The 22906-nt window shown below is 45.0% G+C and overlaps 2 protein-coding genes across 6 annotated transcripts in view; one reads left to right on the plus strand and one right to left on the minus strand.

Moving 5' to 3' along the window:
* Positions 1 to 6934, plus strand: part of LOC147372399 (uncharacterized) — a 33444-nt gene extending 26510 nt beyond the window's left edge. The window contains exons 2-3 of one of the 3 annotated variants that reach the window (XR_015164050.1): positions 2269 to 2344; positions 6367 to 6498. Coding sequence is in view for 2 of the 3 variants with exons in the window: in XM_086401195.1 (XP_086257321.1) it covers positions 2269 to 2344; positions 6367 to 6425 (135 nt within the window). In the remaining variant the exon portion in view is untranslated. Of the gene's footprint in view, positions 1 to 2268; positions 2345 to 6366 lie in introns of all 3 variants that reach the window. The other 2 variants (XM_086401195.1, XM_086401194.1) reach the window with 2 other exon arrangements.
* The window catches only part of SYN3 (synapsin III), a 496131-nt gene that overhangs the window by 416199 nt on the left and 57026 nt on the right, over positions 1 to 22906 (minus strand). The gene's annotated exons all lie outside the window — the stretch shown is intronic.

Consider the following 22906-nt stretch of genomic DNA (forward strand, 5'->3'; position numbering starts at 1 on the left):
CTCTTTCCCATTATCAAGCACAGGAAGCAGACACCAACCTCCAATCCCTCAGCCGCTAAACCTTGTTTCTGAGACCTGGCAGCACACCTCTGCTCCCTGGCGCCCCTAGTGGCACCTTCCTACAAAGCACCTGCTGTGCTCCAAGCTATTTCCTTGCTTAATCCTCCCCCACAGCACTCACCACCCTCTGACGTAAATATTTACATCCATCCCAAGTGAATATTTAATCGTCCATTTCTTTCACTATAATGGAAGCTCCAGGGGCAGGGATTTTGTCTGTTTTGCCCAGAGCTCTAGCCCAGCACCTAAACCAGTGTCTGGGGAAACAACACAGGTGCTCTGTGAATATCACTGAATGAACAGATGCCCATTTTGCAGATGTCAAAGGTGAGGCCCAGGGAAGCAGGGTAACTTTGTCCAAAGATACATCCTGGGGTCCAAACCCAGGCTGACACCCTTCACACTGTACCAAGTGGCTTATCTGGGGTGACTCAAGTCTTAACTCGCAGAGCTCTAATTCTTACACCTTCCTGTGTCTTTCCCACGTCAGTGTGCAGCGTCTGCTGGGGAAGCCCACAGGTCCCTCTTTCACCGCTCCGCTCCTTCTAACTGCCCTGCTGATACCAAGTACTTGGCAGGCGGCCCAAAGCCTGCTCTCAGCAAGAACTGCTTCCTGTCGGTTTCCCGCATAGGCCATGTTTTCAGCTCTGAGGCCTGGTGGGCTCAGTGACTTCCTTGGCTGGCATCTCGGGGCTGAGCTCTTTTCCACCAGTACAGACTCACCTTGCAGACAAAACAGGCTTTGAATGTCTGAAGACTCATTCAATGGACCTTTCCAGAGGAGGAAATATTGTGCAGAAGCAGTACCAGGCATCTGAGCAAAGGTCTGGGCCCCTGGGTCAGTGAGAGCTGCCTGGCAGTACTGCCCACTTCCCGTGCCAAACACCCAGCTGTGGAGGCAGATGCAAAGGCACCTATGCTCATCAAAAAAAATCTTAATATTCCTCTGTGTGTGTGCGTGTGTGTGTAGAAGGCAGGTAAGGGAGAGGTAAAAACATGTCAAAATACACATAAAATAGAGACAAATAAAATGACAACACCTACATTCCTAAATGTTCAGGTAATAAAATATCCAAAGTTAGCTGGAGTTCACCATATTATTTTTTAAAAAATCAGTAGCAGTGACTTGCAGTTTACAAAGTGCTGGCATGTGAAGGTTTTTAGAATTGAACCCCATGAGTTTGAATCAAAGCTTTACCCCTTACTTGTTGTGCACCTTTAGACAAGTTAGCCTTTCTAAGCCTCAGTCCCTCATCTGTAAATGAGGTTAAGAATGGTACCTTCCAAAAAAAAAAAAAAAGAATGGTACCTTCCTAGGGCAGGTGTGAGCATTGCAATTAATGGATTCCATTAAATGGAATTAATATCCACTTGAGTCCTTAGCAAGGTGCCTAAGTGAAAAATGAATAATCAATGTTAGATATCACATTTATGTTCTTTAATTTGATCATTACAATGACCTCCTGATACGAGAGTAGGTATTAGCATTCTCATTAGTGGATGAGAAACAGAGAAAATGACTTGGCCAAGATCACAAAGTTACCTGAACTCGAGTCATCCATTAATTCATTAACTTAACAACTAATTCTTTTTTTGAGCAACTATTGTGCCAAGAATAGAGACTGAAACAGCAGCATCTGAAAATCAAAGTAAAACATCCACTGTCATTTTCCCTCTGCCAGGGAAAACTTGAAGGGTAGGGAGAGCTTCTGATAATGTCCGAAGGACAGAAAGTGTTTGCTGAAGGAGAGAGGGAGGAGGGGGAGGAAGAGGAGGGTAGGAGATGGGGGAGGAAGGGGAGACAAAGGATGGGGAGGAGGATTGAGGAGGTGGGGGGAGAATGGGGGAAGGAGGATGGGGAGGGGAGGGGGAGAAAGAAGCTTTAAGGGGTGGGAATGGCCCCAGAATGGTAGGATCGTCAGAGCCTCATCTCTCCCCATTTCCAGAGCTTTTATAAGGTTGAGAGACCTAGGAGTGAATTTTGCCACCTGCAACGAACTTGTGACAGATCGGGCAAATGTTCAGAGATTTTAAGACCACAACTTAGCTACGTATTAAAGAAGGATGAATCGTGTCCCCTTGACATCTACTTCTCTTCACTGTTGTGCTGGGTTCCACAGGTTTAAGTACCATTCTGCTGAATTCTCAGAAATGTGTGTTTATAGGATTAAACAAAGCACATGTGAACGTCTCCCCGTATTTTTCCAGATGGTTGATGAATGGGTTCAGGGGCTTGGAGATCGAGGTGCAGAAGCAGAGTCCATGTTTGGCAGTTGTATCACAGGTGGGTGTGATGCTGACGGTGAGGTGGTGAGGCTGGAGCTCTGGGAAGAGCTGCTCGGGGTGGGATGATGAGCCTAGAGATGAAGCAGGCATGATGCTGTCGAGTATGGTGAGCAGAGATACTGAAGGAGCTTAAGTAGGGCTGATGTAATTTATTTCTGTAGATTTTTTTCCCAAACGGAAACTTGTGATGACAAGAACATCTCATCCATCAAAGCTCTGAGAAATTAAAATGTTCTATCCTACCTTAACATGCTTTCCTTTATTTGGTTTTCATTTCACACGTCCAACACCATTTCAGTGCTGTAGAAATGAAAAAACCATTCAACCCTCCTTTTCTACCCACTGCTACCCACAGCTTGGGCCTCACCTTCTCTCCCTAGAGCTGCTTCCCAGGGGTCTTTCCTCTTACCTTCCTTCCCTTGATTCAGTCCACACATCCAGGGACCAGGGTAAAGCCCAGCGCCAAGATGAGGGCCTGCTGCTCCCTCTGCTTGGGCCTCAGAAAACATGGCTGGTTTTAAACCCCAAATATGGAGTCCCTGCTGCCCCCTACAGCCTGAGCTTAGTGCTGGACACTTCAGAAGGACCAGAGTGTCAGCATTCTGGGTGCTAAATGCTGTGAAGAAAAATGAAGCAAGTGACATGACACAGAGTGACTGAGAAGTGTGCGTGGAGAGTACCATTTCAGAGAGGGCAGTCGAGTACCTCTGAGAAGGTGACACTGCTGCAAAGAATCTGAACAAGCCATGTGGATACCTTGGGAAAGGGGGTTCCAGGCAAAGAGAACAGAAAAGCAAAAGCTCAAGGCAGGGTGTGATTGCCTGAGTTTTTCAAAGTTTGTTTCTTTGTGATAAAATAACTGCAATGTAAAATTTACCATTTTAACTGTTTTCTAAGTGTATAAATCAGTGGCATGAAATATATTCACTTTGTTGTGCAACCATCACCACCATCCAACCACAGAACTTTTTCATCATCCCCAACAAAACCCTCGTGTCCAAGAAACAGTAACTCGTTCTCCATAACTGCTGGTAACTGCTACTGTACTTTCTGTCTCTCTGAATTTGACTATTCTAGGTACCTGATACAAGTGGGATCTTACAATATTCATCCTCTTACATCTGGCTTATTTGACCTCAAGTTTGTCCATGTTGTAGTATATGTCGGAATTTCCTTCACTGTAAAGGTTGAATCATATTCCATTGTATGGATATACCACATTTGTTTACCCATTTGTCAATGAACCTTGGGTTTTAGGTCTACCTTTTGGCTACTGTGAATAATGCTGCTATGAACATGGGCTAACAAACATGTTTGAATCCCTGCTTTCAATTCTTTTGCTATATACCCAGGACTGGAATTGCTGGGTCATGTGGTGATTCTGTCTGACTTCTTGAGGAACCACCATACTGTATTCTGTAGCAGCTATACCATTTTACATTCTTACCAGCAATGTACAAGGGTTCCAATCTTTCCACATCCTCATCAATACTTGTTTCCTGGTGTTTGATTTTAGGGAACAGTGTGAGAAGGCCAGTGTGACTGGATCAGAGTAAGCAAGAAAGACAAGAGCAGGAAGAAGGCCAGGGAAGTCTAACCATGAAGGGTGTATAGCCATGCGAAGGACTCTGGCCATCACTTACAGTGAGATTGGGAGCCTCTGGAGAGCCATGGGTTGTGGGGAGTAACAATCCCATGAATGATAAGTTAAAACCCAATGCTCTCAGCTCCAGAAGCATGGGGTCTTAAGGCTAGCACAAGCCTCTCTTCTTTCAGGCTGCCAGAGGGTTAAGTAAATGCAAACACGGGTAAATGCAGTGAAAGGAGATATTTCCTTCCCCTGCTGACACACCTGATGCAGGAAGCAGACTCCTGCTCCCTGGGAATGAGAGGCCTGGCCAGACTTGTGCTTCAAGAACACGAACGTCGCCTGGACACAGGATGGCTTAGCACTTCCCATGTCAGTTTCTGAGAGCTACTGAACAGCCTAAGGCCCCATCTGTTTTCAATCTTGTTAAAAGGGCCTCGTGTGCTGGCGCCTATTTAAAATAATGCACACATGGAGTTTCTAAAATGAAGAAGAAAAAGGGGCCATGCTTTCCCTGCCGGCACAGCTTATGTGTTTACTTTGGAGCTGGTTTCGGGAGTTCTGAGACAAGACACAGCTAATTTCTCTTCCCGGGGTTGATTTGCAAGTCCCCACAGGCTTTTGCTCCAAGCATTTAAGGCAGCTTGGTATGAACTGGTCACCCCTTCAAAAGGCCACTGTGAAATATCTCCAAATTAAGGCTGGGCTTGGGAAAGGAGAACCCAAAGCCATTTTCCTCCTTGCAAAAGGGCTGTTTTCCCAATTCCTTTTCCTCAATAGAGACTTAAATTTTTAAAGGCCGAGTTCTCCTTTCTCAGATGTTCCTTTTCTTCCCAAGAGGCCATAGCAGTTTCAAGACAGTGTGACCCAGATAGAGCCCAGAGTCAGCGTGAATCTAATTGCCAAATGGGGATTTCCAGGGTCAGAGTCAGGGGAGAGGAGCCCCCTGCAGTCTATGCACTCCCGTGCGGGGAAGCAAAGGTGAGGAGGCTTCTCTGTCCACATTCCGGAGGCAGGCAGCCCCTATGAGCTGCTGAAACAATGTCATTCCTGAGTCAAGAGGGTATCTACACATCCAGGACCACCAAGAGCTGTAATGGGCCATTTCTGACCCTGCAGGCTCAGGAAAAACACAACACAATTGTAGAACCACTGTACAACTTCATTAATAATGGCCCCACAGGCCTGGGACTTTATTACTAACCTCCCCTAAACTAGGAGCAAGGGAAGTTCAAAGAGGGTACGAGACTGAACATGTTCATGGTGGCCCATCCGTGGCTCCTATCATTTTCTGCTTCTTCACACCTTCTTTGACCCTCACGATCTAGTTGACATTGTTTTCACTTGATGGCAGCAATGCCCAGCAGCAGAGGGGGCAATGGTTATCCCAGTGGGTGCAATGGTAGAAGTAGCAGGAATGAAGAAACGCAGGAGAAGCAGGGGTGTTGGTCTTTGGAGAGGAAGACACAGAAGGAGTGATGGTACTAAGCACGGCTAGTAGCAAGAGGACTGAAAAGCGTATGTGTGACCTTGGTAGCTCTGGCAGCAACATTATAATATAGACTGTTTGTAATCTAATATCACTAATTATATTTACATTAGGATTACAACATATAATGGTTAAGCACTTACTATGTGCCAGGTGCTGTTCTAACGGCTTTGTGTGTATTAATTCTGACAGTAGCCCATTAGGTAGGTCCTTTTATCGTTGTTGTTGTTGTTCAGTCACTAAGTTGTGTGTTACTCTTTCCAACCCCATGGACTGCAGCATTCCTGGCTTCCTTGTCCTTCACCATCTCCTGGATATTATCATTATGCCTACTTTATAGTTGGCAGCACTAAGGCATGAGATTAAATATAATTCCCCAAGGTCACACAGCTGGGAGGTGATGGATCAAGAATACAAATACAAGTCATCTGGCTACAGGATCCCTGCTCTCAAATACTCCCCTAGGCGTCTTCCAACCCATGGCAGAACCCAAGGCTAGGAGAGCAGCAGGATGGAGGGAGTGAGAATCTCTTCTAAAGAGGATGTCTATGGAGTGGGATACTTTCTGGAGGTTCAAAGGTTCTGCATCAAACAGAAGAGTAATTTTTACTTTGTAATTTGCTTAAATACTGGGTCCAGGTTCGATGCACTGATACTGGATGCTTGGGGCTAGTGCACTGGGACGACCCAGAGGGATGGTATGGGGAGGGAAGAGGGTTCAGGATGGGGAACACATGTATACCTGTGGTGGATTCATTTTGATATTTGGCAAAACTAATACAATTATGTAAAGTTTAAAAATAAAAAAAAAAGACTTAGTTAGAAACAAAAGAGTTTATTTCAAAAGATGGCTAAAAAGCAGCAGTATGGTGAGGCTTTGGGGTTAGAGAGGTGTGCTAACCAGGTCTTATTTTCTGTATTCTGATGCTTTCATATCTTTCAGGCTCACTGAACCTGGATGGACCACCTCTCACAGAGTTAGCCAGAACCTGGAGAAAGTAAAGACGTGCCATAGAGAGTACCTGTCAAACGTGAGACAACCATCCAGAGCCCATACTGTAATGACCTTCTCTACCAGGCTCTGATGCGAAGAGATGACCCACTGGAAAAGGCCATGATGCTAGGAAAAGTTGAGGGCAAGAGAAGAAGTGGGCAGCAGAGGATGAGACGGTTAGATAACATCACTGACTCAATGGACATGAGTTTGAGCAAACTCCAGGAGATGGTGAAGGACAGGGAAGCCTGGCGTGCTGCAGCTCACAGGGTGGAAAAGAGTCAGACCAGACTTAGTGACTGAACAGCAACAAGTAGGCTCTCACTCTGGGCCACTATCTCCCCCGACCCCCAACAACCCAGGGCCAAGTGCCAGACAACCAGGGACAGCCCCTACACCCCAGAGCCTGCTGAAATTATTCAGATTAGTCAATCTAGAATGTGCTTACCATGCCTTGCCTTTTCCTTTCAGTGGAACCACAATAATAAAGGCTCTTGCCCACATTTTCCCCTTGCTCCCTCTGCCTCTAGACTGGCCATGATGCTTCCCCATGGGATCCCCACACCGTGGTATTCTGTGCCTCCTGCTTTAGGGGACTATGAGTATGAGACAATTCTTCCTTCATGACAGTCATTTCTGTGTCTGCATGTCTTATCATACTCGCCTATAACAAATCGCAGGTCTCTACACAACACCAGGCTTGGTCCAGCCCTTTGGGGTTTCACCTGGCTTTGGGCCTCTGTTGCAGGTTGCTGGGTGCACAACCAGGGCTCACATTGACTGAGGTAGGCTGTGTTACAAAGATCCAAGAGCAGGAGGTGTCTATTTCATTCTGCAACTTCCTCGCTGTGGGATCTTCGGGAAATCATAGAAACCTCTGCCGTGACATTTTTGTAAGAATGAAGGAGAAGGTCCCTGCCCCTTCTCTGTCCTGAGGCCTTTAGTGATGAGTAAAAGGAAAAGGGAAGGTGAAGTTTCTTCAGAGCCACCTGGGAAGCCCACATCATCATAAACTGAAGTACCACCTCCTGTCTCTAGGGGCCCACAGGGCTCCCTGCACAAAAGGAATCATCTTGGAGTTGCTTCAATCTAGTACAGGGTTCCCCAACCTTGGCACATTGACTTTTTTGAGTTGGATAATTCATTCATTGTTATGGAAGGCTGTCTTGTGTACTCTAAGATGTTTAGAAGCATCCCTGTCCTCTTCTCATAGAGGTCAGCAGCATCCCCCTGTTGGGACAACCAGAAACATTTCCAGGCATTGCTAAATGGCCCCCAGGGGCAAAATCACCCCTGGTTGAGAATTATTGATACAGAGAAGGAATGAGTTAAGCTCTCTCCCTTCTTCTCTTTTCTCCTCTCCACCTCTCCCTTTTCCTCTTCTTTCTCCTCCTCCTTTCTCTCCCCATCTCTCTTCTTCCAAAATGCTTGATGTTTGCAACCCCAGGTACCCCTGTGGAACAGCAGGGCTCTAGGGGCACAACTGGAAAATAGTTGCTCTAGTGAACAACTCCAGAGATTGCCAGAATAGAATTCAGCACTCTCTTGATGGTGGGTCTTGGTTTTATTTCCATCGTGTATTTACCAACTCAGCTCATCTAGCGCGATCCAACCACCTCATCCATAATTTACTATCCTCTTTAAGTAGACTCGTATCAAACCCACAGAATGTGAGAACTGAAAGTTCCTTTGGGGCTACCGAGTGAGTTTCATCTTGCTGCCAGCTCTGGTTGCTGCATGGACAATGATGAAGCTGCCCTAAGCTAAGCCTGCCTTCATCGAGCAGTGGTGTCTGTTGGGGGAGAGTTGGCAGGTAGAAAACACTCCATGCATCTGCCAGTTTCTCCTTTACAAATCAGTCAACCCAGATCCAAGGTCCTCCTGGATTTAACTAAAATGAACCAAATCTTACAATGTGATGAACACAGTAATATTGCTATTACTACCTCCATTTTGCAAAGAAAGAAACTGTAACCAAGGACACGGAGTCATATGCTCAAAGTTCCATAGGTAATAAGAGGTGGTGCCAGGATTTGATCCTTGCTCTTCTGATCCAAGACACAGCTCTGTCCATCATACCAAACCCTCTTGAGATGTCTCATCTTCTGAGGCAACAAAGTTTCCTCCACACAAATACTACAGAGCAGTAGTAAGAATTAGTGAAATGAGCCTGTTTACTTTCAGATTCTTAATGTCATTTCCCAATAAATATAAGCAAAGAACAGTTAAAGTAAGGATTAGAAGAAACCAGAAGCGACACAGAAGGGTGGTGGGGGTAGCAGATGTGTATCCCAGAAATGAGGGGTGAATTAGCAAAGTCAGGAGAATCTGTTTTATAGAGTATGGACTGCTCAGGAGCCAGGAGTTCAAATCCTGTAACCTGCATTGCTGGACCTCTCTGAACTTTAGTTTCTTCTGTAATAGAAACAGGTAACTCCAAAGGCCACCATGAGGATAAAGTGAGGTAGCTGTTGTTCAGCTGCTCAGTCATGTCTAACTCTTTGAGACCCCACAAACTGCAGCACACCAGGCTTCCCCATCCTTCACCATCTCCCAGAGCTTGCTCAAACTCATTTTCATTGAGTCAGTGATGCCATCCAACCATCTCATCCTCTGTCCTGTCCTTCTCCTGCCTTCAATCTTTCCCAGCATCAGGGTCTTTTCCAGAGTCAGCTCTTCTCATCAGGTGGCCAAAGCACTGAGCTTCAGTTTCAGCATCACTCCTTCCGATGAATATTCACGATTGATTTCCTTTAGGATTGACTGGTTTGACCTCCTTGCAGTCCAAGGGACTCTTAAGAGTCTTCTCCAACACCACAGTTCAAAAGCATCAATTCTTTCATGCTCAGCTTTCTTTATGGTCCTACTCTCAGCATCAGGGGTGTGTGTGTGTAGCAAGTGCTTAATATTTAGGACTTTATTATTATTATTACTATTATTGGTATTATGAAATACTAAATTTCATGAAGGTATTTGGGGGGAAAGGAACCTAGTTCTAAACTGATTTTAAAACCCCTCCCCCAAAAAAGCAGTGAGGTAAGAGTTAGGTTTTAGACAGATGGGTAACTGGACAAACAGGTATACAGATAGTTGAAGAATGGACAGATAGATGCTTATAGAAACAACATGTGGGGGAACCAAGATGCAGAACCTAAGGGAAAGTCACTATAAATAAGCGATCATCTGAATTAAGTATTAGCTCTCCAAAGACCCTCAGAGGCACCAGTGAGCAGAATGAGGAAGAGAGGCAGTGAGAAAGCCGCAGTGGTGCCTGGTTAGGGGGGGCCTTGGTGCTGCCGAGAGATTTTGGCCTGCTTCCCACAGACATTAAAGAGTCTGGGCCACAGAGAGCAAAGGGAGAGAGAGACCAAAGTGGTTGTATGAGAGTAAGCAAAGTGAGACACGTGATCAAAACCTGGTTCTGTCCAATGAATGCAAATGTGGGGCTCCTGGCACTTGGCTGGCCCAGCCACAGGAGGTTCAGCCCCTTCGTTTCCCCTGCTTTTCCTGGCAGCCAGAGGGGAGGGCTGACTGTCTCCTCTCTGTCTGGACAAAATGTAGGCCCTGAGGTGGGGTGGGTGAAGAGGTCACCTGGTTCAGTTCCACCTCAAACAATCTGAGAACCCACCCAGAAGCTCATGAAGGGAACCTCAGGGAGGAAAGAAAGTTCCAGAAACACAGGTAAACAGGTCCCTGAGAAAATCAATCTGAAAAAGTGCTGTAGGCAAGAGGAAGCAAGCCTTTTTTCCAGGTCCAGCGGGGCAACAGGTGAGCCAAAGAAAGCAGGCAGGCACAAGTTCCAATCACAATTCTGTTGCTAATCCCTCAAATACCTACTTTACCCCTCCCAGCCTTGGTCTTGTCATCTGAACAATAACAAGACTAAATTTAGCACCGTGAGAGAAGCATTAGAGCCATGAAGGGCACACAACTGACCTTCAATAATAATTTTTTTTTCTTGGTTTTAACATGCACCCAGAACCCCCTAGATGCAACTCCGTGCCCCTTAAGGGGACTCAGTTCTACTTCCCATCTGCCACTGCCCTCTGCCATAGCCAGGTTTCTCCCTTGAGAACTCCCACAGCCTGACTTGGCAAGGAGGAGACAAGCTTGGCTTTACTGTAACCAGCACTATGACCTTGGGCAAGGAATACCTGGTGACTAGCCTTGGCTCTAGAGAAGAGATTAAAACAGGCATTAAGATGCAGGGTCAGTGGTGCACCAGGGCTTCTGGAGTATTCACATCTCAGGTCTTTCACTGACCGACCGCTGGGTGGCCTTGCGTAAGACACGACCTCTCGAGTCTCAGTTTCATCAGCACTTCCTTGGTGAGGTCACAGTGAGGGTTAAGCATATACAGATAAACTCAGACAGTGGCTGGCCTGTTGTGTTCACCTAATGTTCACCTGTATCACTGGTGTCAGATTAGTGCTGTAGCTATGTCACTCACCATGCCAAAGAATATTTGGGTGAATCTGTTTCCTGGGAAGTTCTTACGGTAGATCCGATATTTTCTCTGTAGCTTTTGCATTTTCCCCTACTTCAGATTATTAGACAAATATTTATTGAGCACAGATTAGGTATCTGGTTACTGGAAACACCTACTAAATACCTGAATAAGTAGCCAGTGGTATCGTGCTACTGTAACACTGTGTCTTTTTCTCATGGCTCCTGATCAGTTTGCAATTGTGGTGTATGCATGTATGTATGCGAGTGTGTGCAAGTGTCAGTGTGTGTGTGTGAGAGAGAGCTAGAGATCAATTATGTGATTAACATCTGTCTTTCCCATTAGACTTTAAGCTCTATCAGGTAGACACTATGTCTATTTTTAATCACCTTTTCAGTCTTAGCACTCACCACATAGTAGACACTCAGTAAATATTTGTAGGTTGAATAAAGATACTGTCCATGTTCTCTATAAGCCCAGAGACTAGAGGGAGTGACAGGCAGGTGAACAACTAATTTCAAAGTAATCTGGTAAATGGAATGATAGAAATATGCATGAGGTATGTGACAGCATGGTCAAGAGGCACCTTACCCTCCTTGGACAGAAGCAGCTCAGGGGAAGCAGAATAGAAATAATGCCTGAGCTAAACCTTAAGGAAAGGTAGGCAGGGCTCACTTGCAGAGGACCCTGTAGGCAAGTCTGCAGCCCACAGAACAAGTCTCATGGACAGGTCAGTCCTTACACGGAAGAAGAAATTCACCAAGTCTTTTTCAGATTTTTACTTCTCCAGATACACCTTCCCAAGTAAAAGAGCATCTGGAGTCAAACTGTGAATTCCAGCTCTGCCACGGGTAAGCTGTGTGGCCTTCAGTAAGCCCCCCAACCTCTCTTAGCCCTAGTTTCCTCATCTGGAGAATGGGGGTAGAGCATCTGCTCGTCATAGAGTAGTGATGAAGATAAATAAACTAATCTGTCTGATGTACTTAGCGTGTGCCCAGCACCCAGTGAGCAAGTGATTAGACATTGGTTATTTTCACTAATCCCTTCTGAGTCCAGACTACACAGCTGTCGTGTACATGACAACACCATCTGTGGAAATTATCTCATGTTACCCTCTAAACTCCCTGAGAGAAGTGATCCAAGACTTCTCTTAGGTTCAGCTTAGGTTGAATTCTACTCTAAAGGAAGCTCCCTATGTGATGTTAAATATACATACTGTAGGACATATAAGCTCATTCTCAGATACCAGCTTCTCCTCTCTTTCCCAGGGTCTAGAAAAGGCAGCCACACTGGATATGATCCAAAAGAAGCCATTTCAAAGCATGTGTCCTGTTTATGTGCCGGCCACACTCCCCACCTCAGGAGATTCTGGTCAGGGTGGGCTGGGAGATTCCTTAGACAATCTAATAGATTAGTTTCCAGTTTAGCATAACAGCTAGACAGATTTCTGCAGTGAAGTCATCCAAGTCAATTAAAAGGCATTTTTCCCTGCTGTGAGTTCAGAAGTCCCTTTGGTTTGTTTCAGCTTTCTGGGATGTTTCATAATAGGTTCCACCCTGGGTTAATTAATAACCCTTGATTCCTACTGAAATGCAAAGACTGAAATCCTGTGTGCAAGCACATCCGGGCAGGGCCTGCTGGCAGGGCTGGGGTGAACCCAGCAGGGCTCCTCTCATCAGGGAGTGAGCCAGACCCCAAACAGTAGAGATGACAGCAGAGCTGGCAGCAAACATAAAGAATGGCTGAGCAAAAGCTGGAGGTCAAAGCTGGAGAAATGGCATGGGGAGAAGAGCATAAGTAGTTGAAGAAATCACGAGGCCAGAGATTCAGCAGGTTGGGAGTAAGCTGGAATGTGGGTGTGAAATGGGTCAGAGCAAGTGGCCAGGACTGTTGGTGAACAAGATGAGGGTGACGGTGGTCACTTTCATGCGTTGCCAGCTCAAACACATCCTGCGGGTTTGGTTCCATCCTCTCTGTTTTAAGGAAAACAGGTTATCCCTTCTATTCTCAAATACAAGTTACAGGTATGAGAATGAAGCTCAATGGGCTAAAGAACACCAAGTCAGGGATACACACACATTTTATGAAGTTCTTTCCATGAACCTTCTCCCCAAGCATAATATTCCAGGATAAGAAGTTTTTTTTCACCCAATCCAGAGCGGAATTTCCCTGCCTCCAGTCTCATGCCACCCAGTCTATCTTCTAAAACCACTATCAGCATGTGCATCCTAAAATGAAAACATGATCATATTACTCCATGGTTTAAAAAGTCCAAAAAATATGTCTCACTCCCCCAGGACACAATTCAATTTCTAACCGCATGCATTGCCATACAAATCCCATCCTGGATAGAGACTGTTTTCTTTTTCAGCTTCATCTCCCACCACCCTTTTGCATGCAACCTCTACTCTGGTCATTTCCCTGACATGTAACAAATTGAAATTTCAAACATACTCTTTAGTGGGAAGGCTTGAATACCTGACTACCTCACTACCCTGTGTGCACAACTGTACCCTTCCTGTCCTGACACTTGGCTAATTCTTGCCCCCAGGCCTCTGTGAAGCCTCTCCTAAGAGTGTTCCCAGGCAAGGTTGACGATCCCTCCCTCTTCTGTGCTCCACTATGCTTTGTATGATCTCTGTATCAGCACACATCCCAGTGTACAATAGCCACAGCCCCCACTGTTTATTTTCCACCAGAAGGAGAACCCTTTGAGAGTGGTGAGCTCTGTCATTAAGGCCACATACAAAGCATGTGCTCAGTAAGTGTTTCTTGAACAAAGGGGCAGGTTAAGATACGGCGTTTTATTTACTTTCTTATTACACATTCCTCAAGAAATTAAAGGGCTTATTATTTTATCCTTCTCATACAGTAAAGCGTCTGCCTGCAATGCAGCAGACCTGGGTTTGATCCCCGGGTTGGGAAGATCCCCTGGAGAAGGAAATGGCAACCCACTCCAGTACTCTTATCTGGAAAATTCCATGGACAGAGGAGCCTGGTAGGTTACACTCCATGGGATCGTAGAGTCGGACTCAAGTGAGTGACTTCACTTTGTACTTTTACAGAACCTCTAACTTGATCTCCACTGGAGTCTCATCTATCTATTAACACAATATTGGACTTCCCTGGTGGCTCAGATGGTAGAGAATCTGCCTGAGGTTCAGGAGACACAGGTTCTATCCCTGGGCTGGAAAGATCCCCTGGAAGAGAGCATAGGAACCCACTCCAGTATTCTTGCCTGGAAAATTTCATGGACAGTGGAGTCTGGAGGGCTACAGTCCATAGGGTCACAAAGAGTCAGACACGACTGAGTGACTAACACTTTCACTTTCAATATGATATTAAGAGGGGACAGGACAGATGTTGATGGAGTGGGTGGCAGTTAGGGAGGGTAAATTACAGAACTTGGCAGGCATAGGCTAAGGAGTTATGAGCAGCAATTCCCGGTGCAGAAGATGGACCTGCTTTCATGCCCATGGCTCCTTTCTTCTCATCACTGGTTAAGGTATAGTCACACCAGGAAGAATCACCCAACTGGCAAAGCAGTCCTGGTTACACTTAGAATCAGTACGGCTCTCCAACATGGTATCAGCACCCCCCCTAGTGCAGCTCCTTCATTGACCATCAGCTGTTAACAGCTGTTGCTCACCCCCACCCCCCATTCTTGAAGAACAAAGCCTCTTACAGGTAAACATGGAAAATATGAACTTCAGAGTTAGAAAATTAGATTTGTCTGCTATTAAAACTATCAGTTCAGTTCAGTTGCTCAGTTGTGTCCGACTCTTTGTAACCCTACGGACTGCAGCACGCTGGGCTTCCCTGTCCATCACCAACTCCTGGAGCTTGCTCAAACTCATGTCCATTGAGTCAGTGATGCTATCCATCCATCTCATCTTCTGTCGTCCCCTTCTCCTCCTGCCTCTATCTTTCCCAGCATCAGGGTCTTTTCCAATGCGTCAGTAGTTCTTTATTATCAGGTGGCCAAAGTATTGGAGTTTCAGCTTCAGCATCAGTCCTTCCAATGAACATTCAGGACTGATTTCCTTTAGGATAGACTGGTTGATCTCCTTGCAGTCCAAGGGACTCTCACGAGTCTCCTCCAACACCACAGTCCAAAAGCATCAATTCTTTGGTGCTCAGCTTTCTTAACAGTCCAACTCTCACATCCATCAGCAGTGACCAAGAGTTTCTTCAAAGGGTAAGACAAAAGACAACACTGAAGTAAATGTAGTAGGAAAAACAATGACATGGGAGATGGAAGCCCAGGGTCTCCCTATTTTGAACTCCAACAATAATCCGATGTGTATGCTAGGAATAGTCACTTGCCCTCTGTGAACCTCTGGATTAGATGATCTCAAAGTCCCTTTTTGACTCCACCCTTCTATGACTGTATCATGTCATCCATTCACTCACCCATACACTCAACATTCGATGAACACTTTGACCAGGACCTGTGCTACCTGCTATCAAGGAAAAGCTAGAAGTTTATACCAGGTGTCAATTAAATGCCATGTATCAATGGGAAATAATATTGGAGATATTATTTGTATATATATATATATATATATATACACACACACACACACGTGAATGCGTGCTAAGTCACTTAATTCATGTCCCACTCTGTGAAAACCCAATGGACTGTAGCCCACCAGGCTCCTCTGTCCATGGGATTCTCCAGGTAAGAATTCTGGATTGGGTTGCCATGCTCTCCTCCAGAGGATCTTCCTGACCCAGGGACTGAACCTGCGCCTGTGTCTCTCACATCTCCTGCACTGGCAGGAGAGTTCTTTTACCCCTAGCATCACCTGGGAAGCCTGTGTGTGTGTGTGTGTGTGTGTGTGTGTGTGTGGTGTGTGTGTATAAATAATAAAAACACAGATATAAACATGACATGCATATACGTCTATTCCTCAACTACACAGCTAAGTTCTCTACAGAATGGATTATATTCTTTCCATTTCTGAATAATCCCACATACTGACACCTAGAAACTACTCAGGCAACACGTGATCAGTGATGTGAAGGTGGCTGTAAAAACAACTACTAACACTTAGGCAGCACTTTCTGGATGCCAGGATATGCTTTGCATTTTTCACATGTGATAATTTATTTCATTCTCATAACAACTCTATAGGTACATATTGCTGTTGTTGTTATTATTACTTTCATGTTACATATGAGGAAAATGAGGCACAAAGAAGTCAAATTACTTGCTTAAGGTCACTTAGGCTGAGATTCCAACCCAGGTGGTCTGGTTCCAGAGTCTGAGCTATTAACACTATTTATGTAATCTATAAATATACAGCTACACTTAAAGACAAACAGTAGCCCTTGGGGGGAAGAAAAGAACAAACAGAATTGTTAACAGGGGAACAATGCAGCAATAAGCCAGAAACATCAAATGATGAGTCAGAGCATCAGGGTTAGTCGGGAAAGGAGGAGTCTTGCTGGAAGAACATCTCATAAGAGCTTGTAATTTATCCAGTAGATCAAACGAGTAGGGTGAGACAGGAAACAATGGTAGAGTGATATGCTCAAAGAACCCGAGCAAAGAGAGGAAAGGCAAAGAACCTGAAGAAGACAAATTCAAGATCCAACATATTTAAGCTGATGGATATACTTTGGTAAAGAATCTGCCTGCAATGCAGGAGACCTGGGTTTGATTCCTGGTTCGGAAAGGTCTCCTGGAGAAGGGAATGGCTACCTACTCCAGTATTCTTGCCTGGTGAATTCCATGGACAGAGGAGCCTGGTGGGCTACAAGTCCATGGGGTCACAAAGAGTTGGATATGACTGAGTGACAAACACATTCTACTTTGGTTAAGAATGCGGACCCTGGACTTGACTGAAACTGGTTTCAAATCCCTAGATCCCCACATTCTTACTAGCTGTGTGACTCTGTTTGGGCACTTTATTTAAACCCTCTGAGCCTCAGTTTCCTCAGTGACAGGCATATTATGCAGGGTAAATGCATTAACACAGAGGAAGGCTGTAACATGGCCTCTAGCATACAGTCCCTGCTCAATATGTTTGCTACTATCACCACGATTATTGCTTCTCCATTTCTCTATTGTCTTCCTAAGTCGGTGAGCCTAAAGGCAGACCAAGAGTGGTAATAAATCTACATCAATCAATGTTATGGTTAAGCAGAGAAACACTTGCTCCTCTAATGAGTTATGTTTCAGTTAATAGCCCTAGTGTCCCACCTGCTTTTTTTCTTTATTCCTCCAGCTGTTTCTTAAATTTGAAAAGGAAAAAAAAAAAAAAACCTCCATGGAGACCTGCACGCTTTTAAAAATAATACAAAACAGAACGTCTGAGGTCAGGGTAAGCCAAGCCAAACAAATAAATCTTGCAGGATTGTGTTAACAAAACAAGGCTTAGTGGATCAGAGCGGGTAGAGTTCTGCCGGATTCAGCCCTGCAGAGAAATACCAAGCTCTGGTGAATTTCAAACACAAGGAGGTCAAATATGACGATCAAATGATGAAGCACTTCAGAGTTCAGCATCGATGCTTGGGCTGGAACCAGGAGAGCATTCTGTGCATGGTGGTCTCCAGGACCCATGAGGCATGTAAAGTCCTAGAAATTCAGACCCAAAGGGCCTTATAGATCATTTGTATAACCACTGTGGAGGGCAATTTGTCAATATCTATCAGAATTATAAATGTCCTGGGAGGCAGACTCTGAGATGAACATTAGCCCGTGAGAAGTTCATTAGGAAGAACTTTGGGGATCACCACCACTGGAAGGGAAGACAAGGCAAGGAGGCAGGACTGGGCAGAGAGAGCAGCTGGGCTGCACTGCCGTCTCAGCAGATGCTTCCACCAACTCCACAGGGAACTCTGAAGCTGGGGTGGCCCTTCAGAGTTGTCTCAAATTGGGATAAAGGAGCTAGGTCTTTACTCCCTGTGCCAGCCAAGGTCACAGGAGATGCGCCCTTGGGCAAGGCAGCCCTTTTCATCTGAGGGAGGCACAGAGTGAGGGCTGACAACTGAGGGCTGTCTTCTGGTATCAACTCCAGCAGCTGGGGGAAAGTCCTTCATTCTTCAAGGTGCATTATAGCAAGCACCACATGCAATACATTCATAACCACTTTTTCTATTCTAGATAGGAATCCTAGGCGTATACAAACAGATGCTTCAAATGACATAGGTTTAGCATTGTTTATAATAGTAAAGTTAAGGAAAATAAATGATGGTATATTCAAATAACAGCCCCTCAGCAACCATTAATGAGAATGAGGCAGCTCTGCACATACTTTCAAGGAATAAACTCTAAGATACACTGAACCACAGGGTACGTGTGGATGGACTGCACTGCTCACTTGTTGACTGCCGCTCAGCCCCACACCCATCCTATCCTCTCCTGCACTACGGGGGCTGAAAGCCTATCTCTACACTTCCCGGGTTCTTTTGACACACTGTGCTGTGCTTAGTCACTCAGTTGTGTCCGACTCTTTCAAACCCTATGGACTGTAGCCTGCCAGGCTTATCTGTCCATGGGGATTCTCCAGGCAAGAACACGGGAGTGGGTTACCATGCCCTTCTCCAGGGTTTCTTTCCAACCCAGAGATCGAACCCAGGTCTCCTGCACTGCAGGCAGATTCTTTACCATCTGAGCCACCAGGGAAGCCCTTTTGACATGTAATTCCAGCTAATTTCTACCAATTTCTTACCATTCAGGTAAGAGTTGAGGTTAGGCAAATGGTGGCAACAAAGCTTTGCCAACAGCAGGAGCGGTTAAAGCAGGTGGGTGGCAATTCCTCCAGCCTCAGGGGGATGCAGGCTCATGTTCCCACTGGCAATAGTGGCAGTTCTAGCCGAGGCAGTGATAACAGTGAATGTAGGACTGCTGCAACTCTGGGCAATAAGAGTTCCCCCTCTGACCCATTTGGAATCAAACTTCCATATTCAATACTCCTCTGAATACAGTTGTTTATGTTTTTTTCTGATCAACTACCATCTATGACTAACTATGATATCTATGACAACCTAGACAGCATATTAAAAAGCAGAGACTACTTTGCCAACAAACGTCCATCTAGTCAAAGTTAGAGTGTTTTCAGTATTCATGTATGGATGTGAGCATTGGACTATAAAGAAAGCTGAGCACTGAAGAACTGATGCTTTTAAACTGTGGTGTTGGACAGGACTCTTGAGAGTCCCTTGGACTGCAAGGAGATCCAAAAAGTCCATCCTAAAGGAAATCAGTCCTGAATATTTATTGGAAGGACTGATCCTGAAGCTCCGATACTTTGGCCACCTGATGTGAAGAACTGACTCACTGGAAAAAAACCTTGATGGTGGGAAAGATTGAAGGCAGGAGGAGAAGCGGATGACAGGGGATGAGATGGCTGGATGGCATCACCAACTCGATGGAGTTTGAGCAAGCTCCGGGAGTTGGTGATAGACAGGGAAGCCTGGTATGCTGTAGTCCATGGGGTCGCAAAGAGTTGGACATAACTGAGCAACTGAACTGAACAGAACCATCTATGAAAAGCAAAGGAAAACAAACACAAATGTGTATTTGATTACGGCATTTACAATTTCTCTGGAAAGCTGCCTAAGAAACAAGTTATAATGTTTAAATGAACTGGCCAATAACCAGTTAAATGATTAGCCAAAAGAGAAATAGATTGGTAAGGGCAGTAGGGTTAGAGGTAGATCTTTCACCAGATACCATTTTTTACCTTTTAAAATTTTGACTATTTAAACATATTACTTTTATGCAAAAAAATAAGAAAAAATAATGAAAGTTGTATCTGATTAGGTACATACATTTCCTGCGAAATATTTCCCAAATTAACCATCTAGTTTCTGCCGAAGCATGTCCAACACAGGGACTCCGTACCCACCAAAGGGATGTGGTCCATTCATCATTACTCGGCATTGCTGAACAATGTCTGTTTATACCAAGTTGAAGTCCATCTTTTTCTATGATTGTACCGTTAGCCTGAATTCTAATCCCAGTGAAACAATACAGGCTGGTGGTTCAGCACACGTGCAGATGAATCCTGGGTTCGAATTCCTCCATCACTCATTTCAAGCAGGATGTTTAACATTTCGAGCCTTAGTTTCTTCATCTGCCAAACAGGGAGAGCCCTCATACTCACCTCAAAGTGTTGGGGTAAGGCTGGAATAAGGTTATGCATACAAAAACATTTAACCAATACATCTGGTTATTGTTCTTGGTATCTGCAGCAAATGGCAGAAAAATGCAGTGGATAAGAGGACTCTGAATTTAGACTGTCTAGGTTCAAGAACAGGTTCCTGCCAATTACAAATCAGGCAACCTTGAGAAAGCACTCTTATTCCGCCTGAGCCTGTTTCTGTAAGACAGAGACAATGACAGTGCCCATCTCAACAGCAAAAAGCATTTATCCTTACCTTCTAAGTATTAATACTCAACATATGGTAGCTCTAACTCTTTTCAACCACTCATTCAGGTGGTGAATATTTGCAGAGTACAGTGAGTTCTACCAAAGGCTCTCTTCTCCGGACTAAGCATCTCCAGTTCCTTACACTGCTCTCCTTTGCTTCTCACTGCAGCCACTCTCTTCGTGAGACATTTCAGGCTGCTACTATCCCCTCCCGGCGTGATGGTACAACTGGATCTCTCACTGGAGTCCGGCTAATACAATGAGAGTGTGTATGTGTGCTGTGTGTGTGTGCCATCACTTTACTGAATTCTAAATGCTGTACTTTGATAATGCACCCTGATAATGCATCAGGTTTTCAGAGATAACCATGGTTGTTGTTTCAATCACTACGTTTTGTCCAACTCTTTTGCCACCCCATGGACTATATATAGCCTCCAGGTTCCTCTGTCCATGGGATTTCCCAGGCAAGAATATTGGAGTGGGTTGTCATTTCCTTCTCCAGAGGATCTTCCCAACCCAGGGATAAAACCCACATCTTTTGCATTGGCTGGCAGATGCTTTACCACTGAGCCACCAGGGAAGCCCATAACTATAGTTACTGAGCTCTTAATAAACATGTCAGAAACTATGCCAAGCATATGACTTATACTGACTAATTCACTCCACACATTAACTCCAAGGATAGAAATTATTATCCTCATTTTTCATATGAAAAAGCTAATACTTAGTGATGCTATAAGTGGAAGGTCAGTTATTGTTAAAACATGATGGAGCTGAGACTCCATCTCCAGTATATCTTGCACTAGAGTCACAGTCCTAACTTCCACACCATACTTCTTCTCACAAATATTAAGAATTTGTTTAACTCAAATTTTAGGTCTTGTTTTCTCCTCATGAGATGTTAATAAGTTAAGTCTCCCCAGTCCTGCTCCTCTTCCGCTGAGCTTTTGAATAGGATCTTATATTGTATCCTTACTCAGTTGGATCATATCAAATTTAATCCACCATACTCTCTCCCATTAACTTCAAGTCATCAGCAAATGTAATTCGATAAATCACAGTTGAGAAGGAGATGTACAACACAGCCAAGGGCAGAGCTCTTTGGCAAAGTGTTAGATGTATTTCTCTCAAGGTGAATTACCATCAAGTAGTCATTTCCTCGTGGGGGTTATGTCCAACCTGCTGCTGCTGCTGCTAAGTCGCTTCAGTCGTGTTTGACTCTGTGTGACCCCATAGACGGCAGCCCACCAGGCTTCCCCGTCCCTGGGATTCTCCAGGCAAGAACACTGCAGTGGGTTGCCACTGCCTTCTCCAATGCATGAAAGTGAAAAGTGAAAGTAAAGACGCTCAATTGTGTCCGACTGTAGCGACCCCATGGACTGCAGCCTACCAGGCTCCTCCGTCCATGGGATTTTCCAGGCAAAAGTACTGGAGTGGGGTGCCAGCTACCAATCCACAAAACTGAATTAACTAACACCCAACCTCCACTTCTTTATCTCACTGACAATTATTTCTTGAAATATAACACAGCCTTTATGACAATATCTACAGTTAGGATCTACTCTAAGAAGGACTGCCCCAGAAAGAATGGTGGATGGTAGGCTGAAGTAGGTATGAAAAATATACACATGATGTATATACATGATGGTCTTGAATGCTTAAATTCTTTTAAGGGGGAAATTCCATCTTTGCTCCCAGCAGACAAAGTTGAGGAAATATAAAAAGAGGAGAAGATGAACAGGACTTCAACCAACAGCCTTCCCTAGGATCCATATGCATCTACCGAAGCCCATCTCAACTCCACTATCATGCAAGGACAGGACTCCAAAGGAGCCACGGGCATTCCTACGTAAATCAGAGGAGAAGGATCTTTACCTTCTCCTGCCTTTCTTTCCATCTGCTGGAGCAATGCACTGCCACTTAGGCTTTGGTACCTCTGTTAACACCGAGGAAAGACTATTATAATTTTGGTCTTTTTATTAAAGAAAAATGAAGTCCAAGGCTCTGCTCCACCAAGTACTAGCCAGCTAGTCTCAGAACTTTGAGTCTACTTGGTATTAATCCATTCATCAACCTCACTGCTGAGTCCCACAGAGGGGTGACTTGTACCTGTGGAGAAAGAGATCCTTTGCCTCAAATATAAACAGAAGAGAGCTTGACATGCCAGCCACCCTGGCTGGAACCTCTCAGGCCCTGCGAGGACACTGCTGAGAGGCCCTGCAGAGCCAGCAGGGCATTCTGGGTAATGGGATGCAACATGAGGCAGTTTCCCCCACTGGCCTCCCCAGGGTTTCTTGATTCCTGGCTCTGCAAAAGCTGAGGCAAACAGTTTTTGAACTGGGGGGAAGAGGGTGGAGAGAAGGGGCGGAGGCTTCCTTTAGGCCAACCACAACTAACTCATTTGCTCTGTCCAGCAAAACCCAGACAGTGCAATTATCTGGTTAATTTGGCCCTTACTTGGGAGACAGAATTCCAAAATGTGAGGCCAGCTCAGACTAAACAGTGGCTTCCATCCTAAGACTTCTCCTAAGTACTAAAGGATGCATATGAGATTCCTAGGGGGTTGCTTATGTGACCCACCCATCGATCCAGATGGGAAAAGACAAACAATTCAGACTCTAGGATGAGTTTAGGAAGACATATCTTCCAGGGAAAAATG

This window comes from Bos grunniens, chromosome 5 (genome assembly GCF_055505025.1).
Source record: "Bos grunniens cultivar Pamir isolate PY7600 chromosome 5, Bosgru_T2T1.0, whole genome shotgun sequence".
NCBI lineage: Eukaryota > Metazoa > Chordata > Mammalia > Artiodactyla > Bovidae > Bos > Bos grunniens.